The following is a 20,720-nucleotide window of genomic DNA, read 5'->3' on the forward strand; positions in this document are numbered from 1 at the left end:
CTCCAAGCAGTCGAAAATCTGCATATAACTTCACAGTCGGTCCTCCATACCCACAGTTTCACATCCGAGGATTCAACCGTTAGGCAGTACCGTAGTCGGTATTCAGTTTTAAAAAAAAAAACTGTATAAGTGGACCCTCACAGTTCAAACCCATGTTGTTTAAGGGTCAACTGTATAGCAGTCCATCAGTATCCATAGGGGACTGGTTCCAGGAACCCCCTCAGATACTAAAATCTGTGGATACTTAAACCCTTTATATAAAATGTCATAGTATCTGCATATACCATCTTGTACACTTTAAATCATTTCTAAATTACTTATAATACCTAATACAATGTAAACGTTATGTAAATAGTTGCCAGCATATGACAAACTCAAGTTTTAGTTTTTGGAACTTTCTGGAATTTTCCCCCCAAATATTTTCCATCTGCAGTTGGTTGAATCGAAGGATGCAGAACCTGTGGATAGAGAGGACCCACTGTATTTTAGTCACAAGCTTGCTCAAAGTCCAACAAGGTTGAAATTTTGTGGCAGATTTCAAAACCTCATTTATTGCACTGATATGGTCACATCTACCCTTTATTCTTACCTGATCTGGTAGCAAAATCCTGCCCTAGCAATGAGAACGCTGTGTCACTGTTAAAAACATCACAATGTCTACTCTTGTACAGTAGTCCCCCCTTATCTGTGGTTCCTCTTTCCCCAGTTTCAGTTACCCACAGTCAATGGCAGTCTGAAAATATTAAATGAAAATTTCAGAAATAAACAATTCATAGGTTTTAACTGCACACCATCTCAGTAGTGTGATGAAATCCCACTCTGTCCTGCCTGGGATCCCCAATTATCGGTATCGTCACAGCTCCATGATCTAGGATCACCCAAAGCAGATAGAAAACAAGACAATAAAATGTAATGCCTCTTAAAAGGCTTAAACACAAACCTTTCCCAAAACATCTCCACTGCCTTTAGTATAGTTAGGAAGAGTACATGATCTTCTGGGTTTTTTCTTTAGTTCTTCCTGTTCTGATATCTTTCTCTTCAAAAGTGCTTCAATGTGTGGCATCTGTAATTTAAAAAGAAAAATTAACTGCAAGGCCAATTACAGTTAGTCTTGTACCAGGCAGAGAAAATAGCAGAGAAAACCCAACAATTTAGACAACTCGAGAACATAAAGTTACAACTCAAGAACATAAAAGTTACTAAGCAGCCATTCCTTTCTTACAAGAGTATGATCATAGTAATGTAAAGAGTCAACCTCACTGATTCTTTTTTTCTTAGTTAAGAAATATATAACGTATAATAGGACTTATGAGTTATACACATAAAGAATGTAAGCTTTAAAAAAATCTATTGTCTTTTGTTACTTTCTCTCATTTTCTTTGCCACCACATATACTGATTATCACTTAGGCCTCTTCAATGCAAGTTCTCAAGTTGGTGTATTGTTAATTTAATTTATTGGTGTCATTAGATTAGAAACACAAACTGCAATTTCTTTGAAAAGAGAACTCCGTCATTGTTAGCCCATTTTAATGTCTAGTAAGTGACTAGATTATAATCCACATATGGCTTAGTACCCCAAAACAACAGTGTACATAACATTCTTAATAAAATATGAATGGTAAAAAAAAAAAAAAGAATTATAGGTTAGAATTTAATTAAAAAGAAAAAACTTTCACATATACTTGGAAACTGTACCTGTTGTGTTGTAGGAATGTCAATATTGTGTGTTTTTAGTTCATTTCGCAACTGGGCCTCTTTTAATTTTGCTTCTTCAACTTGGCCTAAAATTAAAAACAAACAAACAAAAACTATCAATTTGTGATAGCCCCCAAAATACAGTTGTTGAAGAATGTTTTCAATCCGTTGTTTTTTTCCTTTTAATGACTGATGCTAAAATGTAAAATGAGGACTATTATAGAAATTTTAAATTAAACTAAAATCTAAAATTAAAGTTCATTTCTAATACACAAAAATAAAAAACAAAATTAATGCAGCTAAGGGAGGTATTATGATATGTTACAAACCACAAGTAATCTTGGAAAAGCTATTTAATTCTAATCCACGTGACTATACATAATTTATACATAATTGCGTAAGGTTATTCTAAGAAACAAATAGGACTTTTTAAAAACAAATTTTCAGTGCTACAAATTGTGTATTATTTCATTACTCTACTTAGTTCCTATTATCCTCTAAATATCCTTGACCTGTGAAAAAATCCGACAAATAGAGCACAACTCAGCAAATGCCTTGTCTTAAACAGTATACAAACGTTATTAAAAATTGTAGCAAATATTCCATGTATTTATTAAAAAATAAATTACATATTTCTCTGCTGCAGATATTTTTAAATTGAACTACATACAGTCGCATGGCTCAAACTAAAACTTAAATTACATATCACTCTTTCAGTGATATTGTCATCCAATGTCTTTTGCCAAATGCTAGAGCTAGATATAAACCTTATTACTGTTATGTCAAAACCTTTAAATTTCTATAGATTCAGATTTCTAGTAAAAGTTTCAAATTTTTGTAGGTAAACAAGATATACATTTATTTAAAATGCAGGAATACTTCATCTTAAGAAGATCGAATGATGAGAATATAAACCACACTACCACCTTTCTGCCGTGTCCTGCAGTTTACTTCTAAGTTCAGGAAATTAGACAATGTTTGTGTCTCATGGCCTCAACCTTCTACCTCACCATTCCCCAAAGCATCATTTTCTATTACCTTTGAACACAAAATGACTTACACTTCATTTCATCAAGAAGCTGTTTGCTGGCATCAAATAAACTTCTATACATTATAATAGACTTAGATAATTGGTCCTTTTCTTTTGTAAGTGCTGCCATTTGTTGCTGCTTCTTAACATCTAAGAAAAAATATTCAGATAATTTACTTCAATTTTTAAATTGTGACTTTTCCAAAATGTCATAACATGATTAGATAACTAGTAAGCACCATGTTAATGGAAAGCAAAACAAAGTTATATAAAGTACCACTAACTTAAGAGTTTATCCTCTATTTTCCTAGAAACTTACCATTGTAAAACATAAATGGTAGGATATATGATTCTAATGTTCTTGATAAGCCTGGTAGCCGAGGCTCAAACACAATAAAATACTCAGTGCTATCCCTTCCAGGACTATTTTCTGCCAGAACTAGACTCTGTATAAAGAAAAAAGCAGTAAGGAAAAAAGAGATTTGAAAAGGTATTTGTAAATGTATAAATGTTATATATCTCATTGTACTCTGTTCTCAAGTAAGTGGTAAATTTTAAAGGCAAAAGGCAAAATTGACTGACCTGTGAGATTCATTAAGCAATCATTAAAACATCAGCAGCACCATCCAAGACACAGAACTCTTTACCTTTTGTTATTGATTTGAAAGTCAAATTATCTTACCAATAAATAGCTTATGCAAAAATTATATACAATGGAAAACTATAAGAAAAAGTATCTTTCCAGGCCAGAAATATCAATGGCCACTTATATCCTGACTAGAAATATCTTCCTGATTCCAACCTTTAAGTTGAAGCAGTGTGAAACAGCTGATGGTGTGAAAGTTATAAAAATAATCACAAAGAAATGCACAAAGCCCAATGCTGAGTTTAAGTTACAGCTGTTACCATGGAAGTAGACCCACCAGTCCCAGGTGACCAAACAAAAGGTCCTGAAAAGCTCTAAAGATTTGTTTTTTTTAATGTATTTTTCTTCATTAATGAGCACACACACACACACACACACACAAACTTCTGATATACTTTGAGACCATAACATATAACTAGTAAATAATGCAATATAAATATTTATATCCTAAATAACTTCTTCAGTCTTACAAAGAAACAATAGGTACTAATTGTTTTGTTTTTTAGACCACAATAAAATTCAGATGTAAAAGTTCTAAAAATCTAAATTGATAGAACACTGTAAAACAATCCACGAAATAATAAAATTGTAAGTCCATCATTAAACCAATCCCCAATCCCACCACTTAGTTTCTGAAAGCTGTTTTCAATGTATTTACATGAATATAAACACAAAAATAAAACTGTTTGCACTTTAAAAATAACATACGCTTTATACTGTAGCAGTTTGCTTTCAGCACTCATTTTGATCTGTCAATCAATTCAAGTGAATGTCTAAATACTGATTTTTTACATTTATGCATAGTATAGATACAATACACTGTAATATCCTTTCACTGGGTGATGAACATTTCATTTAAAATTTTTTAGCTATTACTTATAATACAGGAAAGAAAGTAGCTTTCAGTACTTCTTGGTGTATTCTCTAGAATAGACAAATATAATGACTTTTTCCCCCATAAATTTATCTATCTATCTATCTATCTATCTATCTATCTATCTATGGCTGTGTTGGTTCTTCATTGCTGTGCGCGGGCTTTCTCTAGTTGAGGTGAGTGGGGACTACTCTTCTTTGCGGTGTGTCGGCTTCTCATCGCGGTGGCTTCTCTTGTTGCGGAGCACGGGCTCTAGGCGCGCGGGCTTCAGTAGTTGTGGCACACGTGCTCCGTAGTTGTGGCTCGCAGACTCTAGAGCGCAGGCTCAGTAGTTGTGGCGCACGGGCTTAGTTGCTCGGCGGCATGTGGGATCTTCCCAGACCAGGGATCGAACCTGTGTCCTCTGCATTGGCAGGTGGATTCTTAACCACTGAACCATCAGGGAAGTCCCTATAGTGACTTATTAAAAGTTTATTTTAATAGGTAGTATCATATTTCCCTTCAAAAAGGCTACATCAATTTATCCTCTCACTATTAGTGTATAAGAATATCCAGTTCCCCTGATGCTTGGCCAACACTTACTATCAATCAAGTACTTCTTTTTTCTAAAAAGATGTATTAAAAACAACCAGTCATTATTGTTTTAACTAGCACTTCCCTGATTAGTACTGAGGTCATGCTTCCTGTTTATTAGTCATTTATACCTTCTCTTCCATTAACTGCCTGCTTCTGTTCTTTAGTCATTTATTTTTCTAGTAGATTGTCTTTTTTCTCATTGATTTGCAGGAAGTTCTTTAGGATGTTTTAAAAATATGTTCAATATACTGTACTAATATATTGTTATACCAATATATTAATATTATTAATCCTCTATTTATATATATAGTTAAATATAAAATCTTTTCCTTTATGTCTTGTTTAAGGAGGCATTTCCTATCTCAAAGATTTATAGTTTGTAATCTGTGATGTACAGTTTACCAAGATACATGGAATAACAGAACTGAAGAGAACTGAGGAGTCCAAAACTGCGTCCATACACAAATGGCAATTTGGAATACGAGAAAAGGATAAATACATAGCAGAATAAAACTTAGACACCTCTTTCAGAAATTTCCAGATCAAGTAGGCAAATAATATAAACAATTTGAATAACACAATTAACAAACTTGAATAATTATAAATTTAGATTAAAACGTTAAAGAAAGCAGTACAAGTTCTTTTCAAGCAAACAGGGAACATTTACAAATGACTGTTTTATACCAGTGTTTCCTAAATGTCCCTAATGATAAGAATCACCTGCACAAATCAGATTCCTCAGCCCTGCCCCAGACCTACTAAATTGATATATGGGTCAGGAGCCAAGTAGGACCTGAGAGATTTCTGCTTATTCAGTGTGATATTAGGAACCTCTAGTGGAAATTCATATGCATGACATGAAGCTGAGAGTCCATATGCAGCTGTGGGGGAATAGTTTAAGTCACCGTCTTAGCCTCAGAAATGTGTACAGCAGGGTAAGTAATTAATTTAAATGTTGAGAGTAATTTAAAATGTTGAGAACTAATTAAAATGGAAATGCTGTAATGTTCGGTTACTGCCAGACCAACCAACAAGTCGAACTTTAGGCCAGGTACAAGCTGGCAGTCTCCCCAACTGTAAGCCTAATATTGCTAAAACAATGTGATTTTAGCACTGGATTAGATAAAAAGATAAACACCGACAACAAAAAAATACAGAAAAAGGTGAAATTTCATATTTATTGGTACAGGAAGAATTATTCAATAAACGATACCCAAAACTTTAGTTAATAAATTTGAAAAAAAGATAAAAATAAAATCAAGACCAATAAAAAAATTAAAGGCCTAAGAATACGAGAGCTATCACTGTGAATACAACTCTTCCTCCTGCCCTAATATAGACAAAGCGAAAATCTAAAAGACAAACTCAGGAAAAAGCTACTTATACACAAAAGAGAATTAACATCTTTAATATAAAATTAAGAAGAAAATGGTGAATCTCCCAGAAGAAAAAGAGTCAAGGGACTTAAAGCAATTATACTCCAATAAAAATGTAAAAAAAAAAAAAAAAGAGTTAAGGGACAATCCTACAAAGGTCAAAACCATGAAAAATGTTCAAACCTTCCTAGTAACAAAGAAAATATTTAACAATAAAAAGAGTGGTTGAATTTTAAAAACCATTCTATTCAGGGTTGGTAATATGAGAATGTACACGTATTTCTGGTGGGAATATAAACTGAAAGGCAATTGGCAATAACTACCAAAAGGCTAAAAATGCACACTCCCTATCTCCAATTCTACTTCTAGCAATTTCTTAAGGAATCAGATTTGTGCAAAGGATATACACAGAAGAAAGCTGATGGAAGCACTGTTGATAAAACTTTGGAAAGAAACTAAATTTTCACTTAGGATTGATCAAATAAATTATGATCATCAATACAATGATGTAGGTTTATACTTGCTGGTAAAGAAATGTATCAAGGATGTGTTAAATAAGAAAAGAAGATTTTCATGAAAGCAGAGTTCTATTACATTAATGAAATTTTACACCCTCCTCCATGTCTATATAAATCATACTCACACAGGACATCCATGCAGGGTCAGTGTATACACAGAAAAGTGTGGAAGGTTATACACTGAATTGCTAATCATCAATATCTCTGAAGGGTGATAATATAGTGATTATTTTTGATGTTCTTGCACTGTGTATTTTTTATATAAGTAAAGCTATTTCCATTTTGGAAAAAAAATGAATAACAAAGGTAAGCTGGTTTTACTAAACTTTCCCAGATATATGTACATTTTACCTGGGCTATGTTTGATTCTATTTCTAGCCACAGAATGGTAGCTTTTCAATGATACATGAATATCAAATTGTCACTGAAGTTAAAATCACTCCAGTTACAGAAAACAGTCATCCACAGAGGAAAAGAGGGTCTTTCTAACAGTAACAATGATCATGGGTTCACTGTGTAATAGCTTAGAGCAAAACCTCAAAATATTTTAGCTGACTTTCCAATTTAATGCTATAATTAGAACATCTTCATAGCTATACATACAAAAGTACAGGTATTGTAATACTGTGGTTTAAAATATTAAATATAGAAACCTTATCTACCAGAAGACAAAAATATTACCGTGATTTCAGATGAACCTTTCACAAAGGGAAATTCAAGTGTTCTAACTTTCCCAATAAAGAGTGGGGTGTCATCTTCCTCATTAGAACCTTTGATGGTAGCCATTACAGTGCCAACCAAATCAATTCCAGTATGATTGTTGTAGTCATCCTTAAAGCAAACAACAAAACGTAACTAATTAGAAGTACAAAACGATTAAACCCAGAGAAGGGCATGGACAAATCAGAAATATGACCTATTTATAAAGCCCCAAATATTAAATCATCCTGATCCTTCTTACTCCAAACACAAAATTCACTTCTCAAAGTGCTCCACAGGCAGGAAATAATCCCAGAAACCATAAAAGAACCATCTAATACAATGGCTTCCATCTAATACAATGGCTCCCAACTCTATTAAAAGGACTCCCATTTAAAAATTAGTTATGTACTATACCTTCAGCATATATATATGATCTAGGGAAGACCAGTTTAAGAACGACTCATGTGACTAAAACAAGAAAATACACTGAAGGAGTTAAGTACTCTATCAGCCAAACTTTTCATAAAAATGACGTGCCACTAGTGTGTCTTACATGTTTTTGTTAATATTCTTAGCAGCACTATTGCTGCTTACCCTCTGGGTAACTGGAAGCTTTGAGGAGCTCATTATGATCAGCCATGAGCAGATCTCTTCAAAATAAATACTTTAACTACTTTCTGCCCCTCAGTGAAATGTACATTGAAGAATCAACTTACTTCACACATTCATAATGCATACATAAAATAGTGGATTAAAGATATATTAGGAAAGGTAGGCAGATTTCTGCATTTTTGAGTAATTTCTACTTAGTATATCTGGATTTTATGTATAATGTTAAACATTATTTTTATTCAAGTATAAAGATATTGATAAGTATTTCATTCATCTGCACAAAGTTTTCCTATAAACTTAAACTGAATCCAGATATGATTCTATAATAACTATCTTGCACCCTAAAACTAGGAATAATTTTTCTTGTTAACCTTTGTAATTTGGAAGTAAATAAACATTACCGTAATACGAAGATACAAATCTTTGACCAAGGTCCTACTGGCAACTGAGCGAACATTTGAAACAGCTGGTGTAGCTGGCTGAATTTCAGGAACTAACTTCACAGGTTGATTAGGTAGAACATCCACTATAATCTAACAAAAGAAGCATTCTGATTAACAATACATTAATGGTTTAGTATTAAAGATGAAGAGAAGAAATAGAGAGCATATACTAAATGAAATGAAATATTACCTTCTAAAATGTATTTCCATTAAATTCTTAAAACTAATCAACTTGTAAAAATTGAGGATAAAAGGCATATCAGATTAATTTTTGAATGTTGACCATCTAAAAACAAATTTAGAAACACTTAAAAATATATGTAATTTAAAAAAATTTAGTGCAGTAACAATAATGAAGATAATGTATGTGAAACTACCTTAAACTTCATTATCTAGAATCCTAGTACCTGAAATGTTATTAATTGAAACATGTTCATGTACAATTGATAGGAGCAACCTTACCATGATATAGATTAAAATGTTTACTAACTGAGTCCTCGATATAAAGAGGGATGAAAAAGTAACTTCTGCATCAGGTCAAATTTAATCAACATAATTTAAGTATGTACTATGCTAAGATTCCTGAAGATGGCATTATTTACACCTTTCAACCAATAATTAACCCACGTGTAAACAAAACAACACACTCCTCAACCAAGCAAGAACATGTGAAGCTAACTAAAGCTAACTGCCATGCATAAAAAGAATAAACAAACCTGCTCACTGTTAAGGATATTTGCTTTATCCATCATAAAACCAAACTGGATACAATATGTCCCCACTTTGTTAGGAATTGCTTTATCCCTAAGTTAAAAAGAAAGAGACAAGATCACTGAAACCTTTTAAATAAAAGGGGAAGAAATTCAAAACATTAACATTTCTTTTCCTTCCACAAAAAGTAAATGAGTAAGAGGAGAGTTACTATTACTACATTCACCTTCATTCACCAAATATTTCCTGCAATATCAGGCTTAATTCCAGATCCCTCTTACCTGGACATTCCATCACAAAACATCTAGAACACAAACTCTGGGTGTGGCAAGAATTGAAAGAATAGGAATACAAAGTTGACAAAGTAAACACAAAAAATGCTGAATTATATATCAAGTGAATTTTGCTTCATTTCTACACAAATTTCCTACTCAGTTTTATACTGTGAATTTATAGATTATCCAGCTCATCTTTTTATGTTGCTTTGTTTTCCATTTATATATTCTAAATATATAACTATATAACTATATATATATAAGATATTTATTGTGATTTAATTATCAATAAAGAACTCAGTACCTAATAAGAGGTAGACTTACTAGACTATTTTGGTCACAAACACAATGAATACATAAACGACAATCTACAGTATACCTTGCCTGATACGTGCAATGTGGTTCATGACCTCTAAGTTGGCTCTGCCATGTCACTCATATTCTCAAAATATTGGCATAATGTAGTAAACAAAGGCTGTGAACACACATCTGAATTGAAATTCTGCACTATAACATACACACAACCTTGAAGAAAATTATGTAACCTTTCTCTAGGTTGTGTTTTCTCTGAGGATAATTCCTAATAGAGTTCCAGTAGGAATGAAACAAGACTTCTGCTCCCAAATGGCAGACCAACACTTCCTGATGAAGGTAACCATATTAAAAAAGACATCTGCTTGAAAATGTTTGAGAGATAATAAGCAAAAGTGAAAAAAAATGACTCAGCAGGATACAAGATGGCATGGAGACCCTGGGAAGTCAGTTTCATATTTAAGGTTGCTTGACTCCTGGGAGAATATCCTAGGAGTAGAGGTGGACCTAAAGCAGACAGGCTCCCAAAGGAAAAGCAACTGAGCTTAGAATTATCTCAATCTCTGAAAATGGACCAAAATGATAATAGACTGCTAGTGTCTATCCCAGACAACGGACAGAAGCAAATGTAAACTCCATCTGGAGAAAGAGAACATCTTAGACTTCAAATTATTTCTATAAATATGCATAAATAAAAAGTATGGTTTAAAAAAAACCCAAATAAATAGGTACATGAAGAGGCAAGAGAATCATAATGAAAGCCAACAGAAACAAGAGACAATCAAAACAGACCAAAACGAACTCCAGACAGATTTCAGTAAACTCTGATTACTGCTCAAGGTAATAAAAGACAAGACTGAAAATTCCAACAGAGAACTGGACCTTAAAAAAAAAATAAAAATACCAAACAGAAATTGATAATTCGAAGATGAATTTAATAGCAATTAGATACCACTGAACAGAGAGAGATTAGTTAATTGAAGGTAGCTGAGAAGAAAGTATCTCGAATGAAGAAAGACAAAAATATGGCAAATAGAGAAAAGAGGGTAAGAGAGAATACTATAAGGACTAAGTGCATGTAAATAAGAGTGTAAGGAGGAGAAGAGGGAAAGAATGAGGCAGAAGCAGTATTTGATGAAATAATGGCTGACAATTTTAAAAAACTGAACAAAGACCACAAAATCAAAGCCTATGAAAACAAAAAGGATAAATTTCAAAAAAATCCAAACATAGGCACATCACAGTAAAACTGCTGAAAACAAAATTCAAAGCAACCAAAAAGGAGGGTAAATGATGACTTTTCAAAGTAACAACAGTTAAGACTGATCGTTAACTTCTCAACAGAAATGATGGGACAGTGAAAGATGGCTTGAAAGTACTGCAAGAAAGAAACGGCCAACCTAGAAAATCATGTCCAGAAAAATATTTTTCGAGCATGAAGATGGAATATATTTTTAGGTAAAAATTAGATAATTTGTCACCAGCAGCTGTGCACTCGAAAATATTAAAGGAACTTCCTCAGATGAAAAATGATCCCAGATGGAAGCCCTGAGTTGAAGATTAACAGAAAGGATAAATGAATTAGTTTAAGTCTAAATGAACACTGACTATATAAAATAATAATGCCATGACAGATTTAATATACACAACAACAAAGGCATGTTAAGTTGGGGGAGAGAAAATGGCACTTAAGTGTTCTAAGATTCATGCACTGACCAAAAAGAGGGTACAAAATGTAAATTGCCATTTAGACACTGATATGTCAACTATGCATGTTGTAATCCCTAAATTAATTAATTTAAAAAATAAACAGAATCACTTAGAAAATAGTAAAAAACTGAATAACTACCAAGTTAATGAGGAATAGAAAATGAAAATAAAAACAATAAATTTTTTAAAAAAGAGAAAGGAACAAAGAATAGTTGGATCAATAAAAAACAGTAAGATGTAGACTCAAAAAGCAAGCATTGGATCATTCTCAATGGTGAAAAACTGAAACCATTTCCAATAAGATCAGGAACAAGACGAGGTTGCCCACTCTCACCACTATTATTCAACATAGTTTTGGAAGTTTTAGCCACAGCAATCAGAGAAGACAAAGAAATAAAAGGAATCCATATCAGAAAAGAAGAAGTAAAACTCACTATTTGCAGATGACATGACACTATACATAGAGAATCCTAAAGACGCTACCAGAAAACTACTAGAGCTAATCAATGACTTTGGTAAAGTAGCAGGATACAAAATTAATGCACAGAAATCTCTTGCATTGCTATACACTAATGATGAAAAATCTGAAAGAGAAATTAAGGAAATGATCTAGCTTAAGGAACTAAAAAGGGTTGTTTATAGATGTTGATTTCAATGTTATTTGTAATAATGAAAATGGAAATAATCTATTTAGCCCAAAATATGTGAATAGTTCAGTAAATTATGATGTATTTTCAAAATAAAATAATCTCTCTATTAAAAAAAAAAAAAAAAAAAAAAAAGCAAGCGTTGGACTTCCCTGGTGGTGTAGTGGTTAAGAATCTGCCTACCAATGCAGGGGACACGGGTTCGATCCCTGGTCCGGGAAGATCCCATGTGCTGCGGAGCAACTAAGCCTGTGTGCCACAACTACTGAGCCTGCGCTCTAGAGCCCGTGAGCCACAACTACTGAGCCCATAAGCCACAACTACTGGAGCCCATGCACCTAGAGCCCGTACTCCACACAAGAGAAGCCACCGCAATGAGAAGCCCGCGCCCCGTGACGAAGAGTAGCCCCCACTTGCCGCAACTAGAGAAAGCCTGCACACGGCAACGAAGACCCCAAAAAATAAATTAACTAATTTTAAAAAAGGCAAGCATTTTTGAAATATGTAATATCTAAACTTTTCAATTAAAAATTATTATCATTATTATTATTTTTTGGCTGCACTGGGTCTTTGTTGCTGCACGCAGGCTTTATCAATAAAGAAAGAGAAATATCAATAAAGAGAGAGAAAACTTAAAAGGAAACCAAAAACAAATTCTGCAGCTGAAAAGTACAGTAACTGAAGTGAAAATTTCACTACAGGTATTCAAAGGCAGATTTGAGTAGGTAGAAGAATTAGCAAACTTGAAGATAAGACAGTGGAAATGACAGAGTCTGAGGAACAGAAAGAAAAATGATTGAAGGAAATGGAACAGAGCCTAAGGGACCTGAGATGCCATCAAGTGGACCAACATACACATTGTGGGAGTTCAAGGAGAAAAGAAGGAAAAGGGGGCAGAGACCATGTTTGAAGAATGGCTGAAAACTTCCCTAGTTTGATGAAAGACATGAATATAAATATCCAAGATGCTCAAGGAATTCCAAGTAAGATAAACTCAGAGACCCACACCAAGACACATTATTACAAACTTTCAAAGGACAAAGAAAAAGAGAATATTAAGAGCAGCGAGAGAAGAGCAAATCATTACATACAAGGGATCCTCAATAAGATGATGAGATTTCTCATCAGTAAATTTGGAAGGCAGTGGGCCAATGTTTTCAAAGTGCTAAAAGAAAGAAACTGTCAACCAAGAATCTTACATCCAGCAACTGTTCCTCAAAAGTGAGGGAGAAATTAAAACATTCTCAGATAGGAATTCCCTGCAGTCCAGTGGTTAGGACTCTGCACCTCCACTGCAGGGGGCACGGATTCAATCCCTGGTCAGGGAACTAATAAGATCCTGCATGCCACACAGTGCAGCGACATTCTCAGATAGACAAAAGCTAAGGGAGTTCATTACCACTACACCTGGCCAGGAAGAAATGTTCATGGGAGTCCTACAAGGTAAAATGAAAGAACAATAGACAGTAACTTGAAGCCACACGGCAAAATAAATACCTCAACAAAGGTAAATACACAGGTAATTATAAATGCTGGTATTATTGTAACAATGATTTATATCTATACTTGTACCTTTTGCTTTCTATATGGCTTAATAAACTATACACTTAAAGAAATAAAACAAAGCAATTATTAGTCTAAAAGGAAAGAAACATTTCTAATAAATAAAAGAAACCTTAGACACCATCTCTCCAAAACCATTTTCAGATTTCAAAGCACAGGTCCAGACTAAAGAAGCAACACTCAAAGTCACATAGTTAAACAATAAAAACCTAGTTCAGCTTTTTTACTTCATAAGATCTTAAGTTTAGAATTACAGAAATGTCCTATACAATAAAATATAAAGTGCTCTGACAACAGAATTCTTCTGACGTTTTTGATAGTTTTGAAAACAAATGTATCTATCACAACAATCTTTCCCCAAACCGTTTCACGAAGTTTGCAAACAAAATATTTTCTCAAAAAACTTCCTGACCAAAAAATTAAGAAAATAACACTTTCTATTCAGTCATAAATTATTTCTCCCTAGCTGAGCAGGCAAATGTTGCCAAGGCTGATTACCTTCATAACAAAATATGCATTAAAATATGAAACAATTTGAGAAATACCTGAAGTAGAAGCAGCCATCTTCCTTGTCATTATCCTTTATTTTATTACAACTAAATGTTTCTGCCTAGAAGGAAAAGTAGGAAAGAAGAGGAAGAGGGAGAAATCACAAACTTTTAACACAGTGTATTTACAATGAAAATTTATTTTTCCTTTCACCAAGTGTGAACCCAGATCACATCCGGATTGATAAGTACACACAAACACACCCCTACATGTATATATCTTTACCATGCATGTATGACACAAAAGTGAGATTAGTCACAATGGAAAGATATACCATTAATTATTAAAGGGCACAAAACAGATCTTAGAGGTGGTGACATAATTTTAAGGTAATAGCAGCTTGATGGGACTGATGGTATAAATTAAGGAAGCTAGTTTCCTAAACAGATGACTAAACTGAACCATAAATCCTGAAAGATGTCATTAAATCAGGACCCCTGATATAGCTTGGTTTAGTTTCCAATTTGAGATTTATTTTAGATTGGCACTGGCTGGTATGGTAGCCAATAACTACATATGACTACTGAGCACTTGAAATGTGACTGGTCCAAATTGAGGTGTTGTAAGCATAAAATACATACCAAATTTCAAAGACTTGGAAAGATATAAGAATGTAAAATATCATTATTAAATTTTAAAATATTGAGTTCATGGTGAAATGGTAATTTTTTGTATATTAGTTTAAAACTATATTAAAATTAATTTTACTTACTTCTTTTTATTTTTTAATGTGGCTACTAGCAGCATTCAGAATTTGAGTATCACGTGGCTGGTATTATATTTCTATTGGACTGTGTGGCTTCGGACTCTCAAACTGTTCTCTCCACTCTACCCCCTTCTTTAATTTACTCTGTAGTCTATCAATCACATCTCCTTCTCTCACTTTCTATATTATCTCTTAGTGATATTTAGCTTTTTGCCTTGTGCTACTGTTCTTTAGACTTAATTCTGAAACATACTCTGATGCATCTTTTAGAAATCGTTAAGTGATGGAATGGGTTACTTTCTAGTTCTCCAGGATATACACACTGCATTTTTATATTAAATAACATTTAATTTTATGTTAAATGTAAGAGCTACTTTTAATTTCTAAAATGCTTTCTATGACTCACATTTGCTGGTGGTCGGTTCCCACTGTTTGACAGTTTCCACATTTTCATGGAAATACGTGCTGGATTAATATTTTTAATGATACTGTCATCTTCAGAAATAACAGTAATCATAAAATCTGTAATGATGAACATTAAAAAATTATTTTCTTTCTAGTTCAATCAGTGGATTTGGCTAAATAACTGTATGTCTTAAAGCATATATCTTGTTTAAGTGTTAATAATAAAATTCTGATGAAGAAATAAAACTATTCTTTAATTAGTCTCTTCCCCAACAATTTGTCTACAGAACTTATTCAATCATAACAGGTAACTCTCCAGTGCTAAATCTCCCACAGAAATCTAATAAATACATCTTTGCTATTAATAATCCTTTGTCTTATTTTCACAGTCTGCCAAGCAAGACCAAAAAGGTTAGACTGTGTTATTTGTAGCACAAGGAACTATATTCAATATCCTGTGATACTACTGGGCATATACCCTGAGAAAACCATAATTCAAAAAGAGACATGTATCACAACGTTCATTGCAGCAGTATTTACAATAGCCAAGACATGGAAGCAACCTAAGTGTCCATCGACAGATGAATGGATAAAGAAGATGTGGCACATATATACAATGGAATATTACTCAGCCATAAAAAGAAACTGAATTGAGTTATTTGTAGTGAGGCAGATGGACCTAGAGTCTGTCATACAGAGTGAAGTAAGTCAGAAAGAGAAAAACAAATACCATATGCTAACACATATATATGGAATCTAAAAAAAAAAAAAAAAAAAAGGTTCTCATGAACCTAGGGGCAGGACAGGCATAAAGACGCAGACATAGAGAATGGACTTGAGGACATGGGGAGGGGGAAGGGTAAGCTGGGATGAAGTGAGAGAGTAGCACTGACATATACACTACCAAATGTAAAATAGATAGCTAGTGGGAAGCAGCTGCATAGCACAGGGAGGTCAGCTCCGTGCTTTGTGACCACCTAGAGGGGTGGGATAGGGAGGGTGGGAGGGAGGCACAAGAGGGAGGGGATATGGGGATATATGTATGCGTATAGCTGATTCACTTTGTTATGCAGCAGAAACTAACACAACATTGTAAAGCAATTATACTCCAATAAAGATGTTAAAAAAATATATCCTGTGATAAACCATAATGGAAAAGAACATGAAAAAGAATGTATTTATACGTTTAACTGAGTCACTCTGCTGTACAGCAGTAATTATCACAATATTGTAATTCAACTATACTTCAATAAAAAATAGATTTAAAAAAAAGGTTAGACTACAGATACTCAGCAATCTAGAATAGGCCAAATGGTTACAAATCTATATGCTTTATGTAGTCTGAGAATACAATGTTTACTTTCTTTTATGATTTTCAATAGCATACAGTAGCTAAACTATTATTACTTGTAATATTCCCTTATATTTATCAGCTGTAATATTCACTTGTCACCTATTAGTTTTTAATCACAGGAAATAGGTCTTATCTCCCCTAACAGATTTCAAAGGCTATAATTATTTAAAATTATTGTTAATATTTCAATCTAAATATTTCTGGTCTGCTTCTTTCACTGCTTGTAACTATGAACAGGAATTCATCCTCTCAAGAAAACCAAAGTCTTCAAGAAAGTTACCTATACAAAGCAAATACAATTTCCTACTGACTTGGCTCCTGCCATATTACACTGAAATCATTTGCTTACTTGATTGTCTCCTACATTAGACTGAACTCATTGAAAACTGTCATGTTCATTACTGGAATTAGGAGTCTAGCATAGTGGATGGACATAGCAGGTGTTCAGTAAATGTCTGTTGTTCTGAAATATCTTTAATCATAAATTATGATGTGATGCATTTTCATCCAAATTAAGTTGAACAGTCCTGGTTCCGTCTGGTTTAACAGTGCAACATATTTAGTAGAACATACCCCCCCAGTTTTGCCATTTAGCAGTTCATACTTCTTTTGCAGAATCTCACAATTCAGCGAATGAACAAACACAAACTGATTATCTTAAGCTATCAGTTTATATATGAACTTTTAGTTCATTCTTGACCATTAAAGGAATGTAGGATATAGGGGAGAGGGAAGACATAGCTAAGTCAAATGTACTTTCTTTGCCATTTGAAAGGCCACAACATGCTTGCTTTTTTATCATGCTGAACACCCAGGATAAATAATTTATTCCACTAATGTATGAGGCAAATTAATACTACAAATTTATTTTAAAACTGTGAATTACTCACCAGTGAAAATACCCCCTGCTAAAAAGGAAGCATCTTTGTCATATTTAACATTGAGACGAATGGGTTTTTCAGGGTCTGGAAGAATCATTAACTTAATTATGGGTCCTTCTATGGTATTCTTGTTATAAATGGCTTTAACCTGCATAATATGTTCTCCTCTAAAAAGAAAAAAGGGGAAGGGGGTTCAAACTTCATTAGTTATAACTAAAAATTCTGAGACAATTTATACAAAGTTTAACTCATTTAGGAAACCTCTCTACTCCAGTTCCATTCCAACTCCTGACTATCACTAAATAGAAGGCTAGTTATTACTCTTAACGTAATCCAGGAATAACAAAAATCAATCTCTATAATACCAATAACTATCAAACTTTCAGTTCTTACCTAGGGGCATAAACACTGAACACTCCCAAATTAGCCCTGCCCCTTTCATCGGTTTTATGCTGTTGGTTTGAAGGAGTGAGCTAAAAACAAAACAAAACGGTTAATTAGAAAATTCTAGGAATCAAATTCTTTTCCTCTGTTACTATTTAAAAAGCTACATTTGCACACAGTCTAAAATCTAAAATTGTCTAATTTGAACTAGCTGAAATGATATAATATGTAATCACATAATCCAAAGGATAATAATCACACTGATCAATTAAACTAGAATTTTGTGTATTTCAATTATTAAGTTGCAGAATTCAATGTTCAGTTTCAATAACGCTGATATATCAAGTGAAGTTTGGTCACACAAACACTGAAGGTATATTCCAAAACTGGGGGGTTGTGAGAGTCGGCACAGGAAAAATAAACATAAATACACATACATAATTTCAAGTCAAGGCATAATACCATGTCCATCGTTAGTTATTTCATCTTTCTCTTAATATTTACTCAGATGTGCTTCTTAAATCTTTGTTGCAATACTACTTTTGCATTGATAACCAAGCTTTTACTTTTAAGTGATTAAGAATCAGTGGCGGGCTTCCCTGGTGGCGCAGTGGTTGAGAATCTGCCTGCTAATGCAGGGGACACGGGTTCGTGCCCTGGTCTGGGAAGATCCCACGTGCCGTGGAGCAACTAGGCCCGTGAGCTACAATTACTGAGCCTGCGCGTCTGGAGCCTGTGCTCCGCAACAAGAGAGGCCGCGATAGTGAGAGGCCCGTGCACCGCGATGAAGAGTGGCCCCCGCTTGCCACACCTAGAGAGAAAGCCCTCGCACAGAAACGAAGACCCAACACAGCCAAAAATAAGTAAATAAAAATAAATTAAAAAAAAAAAAAAAAAAGAATCAGTGGCCACATTTCCTAATCATTGGTTAGAAGAGTCTTTCAGTCTTTTGCAGGTGCTTCTCTAAAAAACTAGGATCATACTCTTATTACCAGTAGAAGATAATCACTATTTAACTCTCTTGGAAGCAAACATTAAGAACAAAAGTAAATGTGAAGACTGTAGAAGCAGGAAAATCAGACTCTCTCCTAAATCCTAATACCTAATTTCTGTTTAACGGAACCTGAAGATTAGGTAATTATGGTACATGCAGACAAAAAAAAAAAAAAGCAATAGTTGGTGAGACAAAAGTGAGAAAGAGTAATTGAACTGCTAGAATAAAACCCTATATTTGTACCTGTCTCATTTACCCTCCAATCCATCTTCTCTCAACCTGTCTTTCTCAAAGTCTTTCTTCCATCTGGGTCCTAAATCTTTGTTGCTAAGCCAGAAGTAAGTCTTCTATTTCAGGCTATATAGCAGCAATACTGTAGTCTTTTTTGACAGGCTAAGACCTCTGACCCTTTTCACTTTACTTTGAAAATAAGTTCATGTGGATCACAAGTCATTCTTGGCACTTTAATCTCCTGTATAGCTTTTATTTATTTATTTTCATTTATTGTCTTTTGGCCGCGCACATGGCATGCAAGATCTTAGTTCCCCAACAAGGGATTGAACCCAGCCCCCTGCAGTGGAAGCACACAGTCCCAACCACTGGACCGCCAGGGAATTCCTTCCTGTATAGCTTTTAAGATAAACTTGTTGAGTCCTGCAAAATCCCTACTGGGATTCTTAATGAACTAATGGATTAATTTCAAGTGAACTGTGTATTTACATAATACCAACTTTTTGCATCCACTAAAATTATAAAATTTGTGGAGGGATACTCAAGCCTGGCTAAATATAACTCCAAGAACTCGCTTCTGTGTTGCCTGGCAACAACCTGGCTGGGACAAATGAATTCCCTTCAACCAACAGGAGAGACTTGTGAAAATATAACTTTGCAAGGGACTGGCAGCTTCTTCCCTTCCCCCTTGCAGGAGGGCATAAACTTTGTGCCAGGCATCCAAAGTCCCCCCTACATCCTGGTTACCCCAATACTAATGTAAACACTTGGTACCTAATCTTGGACTTCCTGGTATCCAAGCACTATGTTTGTGCCCAAACATTACGAGGCCATTTTCATGCTTGCCGAATTCCCTAGAACACAAGCCAGTATAGGTCCAACAGCTATGCCCAGGCCCTGGTAGCTCTCCAAAAGGTAGGTGGAGTACAGTTACTCGCATGACTCTTTTCCTTCACCCTTAGGGCTTGTAAGCTTCCCCAATAATACCTGTTTCATAACCCATACTGCAGGTCATTGTATCTGCCATCATTCACCTTTGTCAGCATTATCTATTCTTAATCTGAAATCCAAATATTATTAATATTGTGTAATAAACACTCAGACATAACTGTAGAATGTTGCCCCTAGTTATACTGTTTGCAAGATATAAACTATACTTCCTCAAAATAACTATTAAAAATTTTAGGTTAACTTCAACTAAGCAATAATGAAGATTATATAAGACTATTTTTTTTTAAAAAAAGAAATGTGACACCTAAAGACATGATCCTGAGGATGAAAGCCAGAATTTTAAGTAAGTGAAAATATTTAAGAATGTTGAAAACTTACCTTTAAATTGTTAGCTTTTATAAGGCTTATTTTAACCTGTGGCACAAGTGCTGGATTATCCCACTGATCACAAAGTTGAACAATGAGAGGATTCTGTAATTCTCTTCCGTTAATCACTGGAATGGACTAAAACAGATATAATAATTTTAAGAAGCACTAAAACATATATGCCAAACAATATGATTACTATTTAAG

At 34.1% G+C, this 20,720-nt stretch overlaps 1 protein-coding gene across 1 annotated transcript in view; it reads right to left on the reverse strand.

Annotated features, from left to right (window-relative positions):
• SMCHD1 (structural maintenance of chromosomes flexible hinge domain containing 1) overlaps positions 1 to 20,720 on the reverse strand; it is a 133,872-nt gene that overhangs the window by 26,326 nt on the left and 86,826 nt on the right. The window contains exons 30-41 of the mRNA XM_068562948.1: positions 20,526 to 20,651; positions 17,981 to 18,060; positions 17,597 to 17,754; positions 15,354 to 15,469; positions 14,238 to 14,302; positions 9,191 to 9,278; positions 8,433 to 8,564; positions 7,399 to 7,548; positions 3,047 to 3,173; positions 2,758 to 2,877; positions 1,698 to 1,783; positions 941 to 1,063 (exon numbers count right to left, since the gene is read on the reverse strand). Coding sequence (XP_068419049.1) covers positions 941 to 1,063; positions 1,698 to 1,783; positions 2,758 to 2,877; positions 3,047 to 3,173; positions 7,399 to 7,548; positions 8,433 to 8,564; positions 9,191 to 9,278; positions 14,238 to 14,302; positions 15,354 to 15,469; positions 17,597 to 17,754; positions 17,981 to 18,060; positions 20,526 to 20,651 — 1,371 coding nt within the window. The remainder of the gene's footprint in view (positions 1 to 940; positions 1,064 to 1,697; positions 1,784 to 2,757; positions 2,878 to 3,046; positions 3,174 to 7,398; positions 7,549 to 8,432; positions 8,565 to 9,190; positions 9,279 to 14,237; positions 14,303 to 15,353; positions 15,470 to 17,596; positions 17,755 to 17,980; positions 18,061 to 20,525; positions 20,652 to 20,720) is intronic.

The sequence above is a fragment of the Eschrichtius robustus genome, chromosome 14 (assembly GCF_028021215.1).
Source record: "Eschrichtius robustus isolate mEscRob2 chromosome 14, mEscRob2.pri, whole genome shotgun sequence".
Lineage (NCBI taxonomy): Eukaryota > Metazoa > Chordata > Mammalia > Artiodactyla > Eschrichtiidae > Eschrichtius > Eschrichtius robustus.